We start from the raw sequence: 4,216 nt of genomic DNA on the forward strand, positions 1-4,216 counted from the left end.
CATCCCAATTTAAATCTGAATGGACATCATGATATAGATGTGATATATATGCTTGCTGCCCATGCCAAGGAAGAAGAATGACAAATTGGCTACGAGAGACGTAGAATTAAGTAATTAAGCAGTGAGAACTGAGAAGGCTACTTGTTTGATCTTAATTAGGAGTGCGTTTGCTTCTGCAGTTGCTCAACACTGCTGCTAATGTGTGCTCTAGAAGAAGAATAGCGTGTCTGAAATCCAAAGCATATACACACGCGTACGCGCGCATATATGCGACGTGCTGAACAATTACTGGTCGATCTCTTCCATCTCCTGCCGTACGTACGTGTGCTGCATATTACTTGAGCCAGCCAGCTGCCACACGTACGGTACTGCTGCTATGAATCCTCCTCGCAAGACGATGACCCTGCATGTTGACAATGGCGTACATGGCGATGGGATCAAGAATACTTTTTCTTTGCGATGGGATCAAAGAGTGTACTTGATCCCCAAATCTGCCAATTGTCACCTGCTTTTGAGCCCAATGAAGTGTAGTTATGTAGTTATGTTGACACTGATCAAGTACACTAAAGTATAGCCCGATGAGCTAAGTAAGGAGCGATCCAATTTTGAATGAAAGTTATCAAGTACTGAACTTCACATACTTATCGCCAAATCTGCCAACTATCACCTGCTTTTGAGCCCAATGAAGTGGAGTTATGTTGACACTAACTGAGAATACTAGCAAGTATAGTACCAATGGACTGAGGTAGTATCACTATGATGGAGGGAAGGCGTCTATATATGGAGCCATAGCCATGCTAATTGATGAATAAATCTCAAGTAGTAGCATATCTCACACTGCTGATAACAATGTCAATTATGCTCATCTCCACATTCCTCGTTCTACTTGTTCCAGTTTGCTTGTATCTCAGGGCTAGTTGTAGATCAAAGAACCCAGCCGTGCTTCCCACAAACTGGCCAATACTGCACATGTTCCCTTCCTTCATGGCCAACCTCCACAACCTCTATGACTATTTCACCCTGGTCCTCGCAAGATCAGGCCACAACTTCAGGGCGCATGGACCACCTGGCACTGGGATGCGCTTCTTCATCACATGTGACCCTGCGAACGCCCGACACATCTTCACGACAAACCATGCCAACTTCCCCAAGGGCACGGAATTCGCCGATATCTTTGAAATCATGGGTGGCAGCCTCTTCACCATCGACGGTGAGCCGTGCCGCCGACAACGTGCGAAAGCCAAGAGCATGCTCAGCAGCCCGCGGATCGTTGCCAGTATGGCAGCCTACCTCTGTGGCAAGGTGGAGAACAACCTCCTCCCATTGTTCACCCGCATGGCGATCACCGGCACTTCATTCGACATGCAAGAATTGATGTCGAGGCTTATGTTTGACCTGGCTGCTACGCCTCTCTTCAGTGTGGATCCAGGGCTCCTATCCTTGGACATGCCACCCATGGACGCAGCGGTTGCCCTTGACACGGTGATGGAGGTGGGATTTTTTAGGCTCATGATGCCAGCATCTTGTTGGAAGTCGATGAGGTGGCTAAATATCGGCCCTGAGAGAAAGCTTGACACGGCACGCATGGTGCTACGAGAGCTCGTCCGGGAGATGATGGAGAAGAGGAAGATCACCTCATGTCGTTCTGGACATGGCAAGGAACAAGAGAGTGTGGATATTATTTCTTCCTTCCTCGAAGACCCAGACTACGCTAATGTTGACTTGCTCCATGCGGTGATCATTAGCTACATGCTCGCTGCGAGGGACACAATTGCCACAACCCTAACATGGATCTTCTACAACCTTGCCCAAAACCCTAACATCGTGTCAATCATCCGCAACGAACTTTCACCCATTGCATCACGCAAAGTAGCGGTAGGCATGTGTACCCCGGTGATCTTTGAGCCAGACGAGACCAAATCTCTAGTATATTTGACAGCCACCTTGTACGAGACTCTCAGGCTGTACCCACCAGCGCCTGTCTTGCGCAAGACGGTGGCCGTAGATGACATCATGCCGAGTGGCCATGAGGTGCATGCCGGTGACACCATTTTTATTTCTGTCCACTCCATGGGGAGAATGGAGGCTGTGTGGGGTAAAGACTGCCTCGACTATAACCCACATAGGTGGCTCTCGGATGAGGGCAACAACCTGCGATACATACCATCTCACAAGTTCTTGGCATTCAACTCAGGCCCGAGAATGTGCCTCGGCAAGGACATTGCAATTATGCAAATGAAGACTGTCATTGCTACAACGGTGTGGAACTTCGATGTGAATTTGGTGGAAGGGCAGAGCATCCAGCCCAAGCCGTCCATTATACTGGAAATGGAAAACGGGCTCATTGTTAAGTTGAAGAAGAGAGACATATAATACTCCTATTGTATGTAAACGTACTTGCCAACCACTAGGGCAGTTTTGCACTGCCCCTAACCACATTATAGCCGAATAATAAAGGCTTGCATGCATCAAAATTTCTAAAAAAAATATGAAAAACAACCAATGTACCACCATTTATTACTCCTGTTGCATGAGACACGGTATAAAAGCATAAAGACCTGGTGATTCCTCCATATTGTATGTGACTATCTACATGTGACATGTTGCTATTATGTGGAAGTGACCCAACCGGCTCAATGTTGTTTTCCCAGTAGATAAGCACAGCCTCGACAAGCAGAACATCCTCATGGAACATGTACGGGGTGCTTAACAGAATAACGGAACCAATTGATCGATGAACGAACAGTCTTGCTTCAGTTCTTGGCTGGTAGCTAATACACAACTTGCCAGCATCCAGACCTCACCGGTGGGCATGTTCAACATCATAGCGGATATGCTCGCTATACTCGTTGAACTCGTAAAAGCGACTGGACAAATTAGTGGTGTAATTCGTCATTTAGTAGTAGATGGTTTATCCATTCTACAGTATGTGAACGACACCATCCTCTTTGAGGATAAAGCAACAAACCTCAAGCTCCTTCTATGCTTTGCCTTTGAGGATCTTTCGAGTCTTCAAATTTCTGTAAGAGTGAAATTTTCTTCTTCGTAGAGGCCACAGACTCGCGTTGAAGTACGTGAAGATCTTAATTGATCCGGAAGAAACAATTCCATTGCTTTATTTTCTTCCTCATCACAAACAGTTTTATGGTCTTCCTAGGAAGCATGTGGCCTTGCGTGCTATTTAAATCACGCAATTACTGCAGAATAAGCACTTCAACGAACCTTATGTTGTGATCCACCAATGGCACATATTGTTTGACAAGACTAGTATCTTTGATTGGAGTTCAGCTTACATTTTCATGCAAAATATCCTCTTTCATGTATATACTTTTATCATGACATTTGCGGTGCATTTAAAATATATCATTTGTAATAGCATAGTATGAAAAAAAATGGGTTTATCATTCAAACAGTTTTGACACACTAAATATGCTGCCCTCGCACGAGGGCCGCCCAGCTAGTTGAAGTAAAAATGAAATATAATAAAACAGTGAACATCGAACAAGCTGATAACGAAACTCCATTTTTTTAAAATTGTGTTGTGCCTTTAATGCAAAAGCGATTATACAAAAGAGCAGAATGTTAGGAATAAGCGTGCGTTCATGTGCATGCGTGCATTGTGTGTGCTCGTGGCATGCGTGTGTGTCGCTGGGTAGGCGTGAGAGCCGGAGGTAACTAGCCAGGACGAACTTGGTGGCTGCTAAGCGTGGTTGTTAGCGCATGCATGCAGGAGGCAGTTAGCGGTTCTGTTGCAAGCAGCCACGGTGAGTGCGTACGTGCGCTCAGGTAACGTGGGAGCTGCGCTACCGTAGGACTACAAAAGACCCGGCCACGAGTGTGTTTGCACCAGGGAGTTGCCGAGCATGTAGCCTATGAATACAAAGAAAAGATTGGGGCGTTCGTACGCCCACGGCGGCATTCGTGCGCCGGCCGAGAAAATTTCTTGTGTCTATGTGTCCTTCTTCCTCCTCCAGTCTTCTTCTTCCTCTAGCGCAAGGCGAGTGCAGAGAGAGAGCCAGCGAGGTTGAGCTCCGATGAGAGAAGGAGAAGGCCACGGTAACAATAACTGGTATCAGAGCTGGTTCATCTTGGACGTCCTTCTTCTTGTCGGAGGCGTGCCGGCGGTGGCGGAGTTCGCCGGCGGCTGCGCGATGCTCCGGTCTGTGTGTCGGCCTATGGAGGAGCACAGCGTGGCGAGGAGGCCACGGTGGCTGTG

The 4,216-nt window shown here is 47.1% G+C and overlaps 1 protein-coding gene across 1 annotated transcript; it reads left to right on the plus strand.

The window, feature by feature from the left end:
• The first annotated feature begins 849 nt into the window (after positions 1-849).
• LOC119366751 (noroxomaritidine synthase 1-like) lies at positions 850-2,373 on the plus strand. The gene has a single exon (XM_037632476.1). The coding sequence runs from the start codon at positions 850-852 to the stop codon at positions 2,371-2,373; it is 1,524 nt and encodes a 507-aa protein (XP_037488373.1).
• Positions 2,374-4,216: the final 1,843 nt, after the last annotated feature.

Source organism: Triticum dicoccoides, chromosome 2B (genome assembly GCF_002162155.2).
Source record: "Triticum dicoccoides isolate Atlit2015 ecotype Zavitan chromosome 2B, WEW_v2.0, whole genome shotgun sequence".
NCBI classification, from domain to species: domain Eukaryota; kingdom Viridiplantae; phylum Streptophyta; class Magnoliopsida; order Poales; family Poaceae; genus Triticum; species Triticum dicoccoides.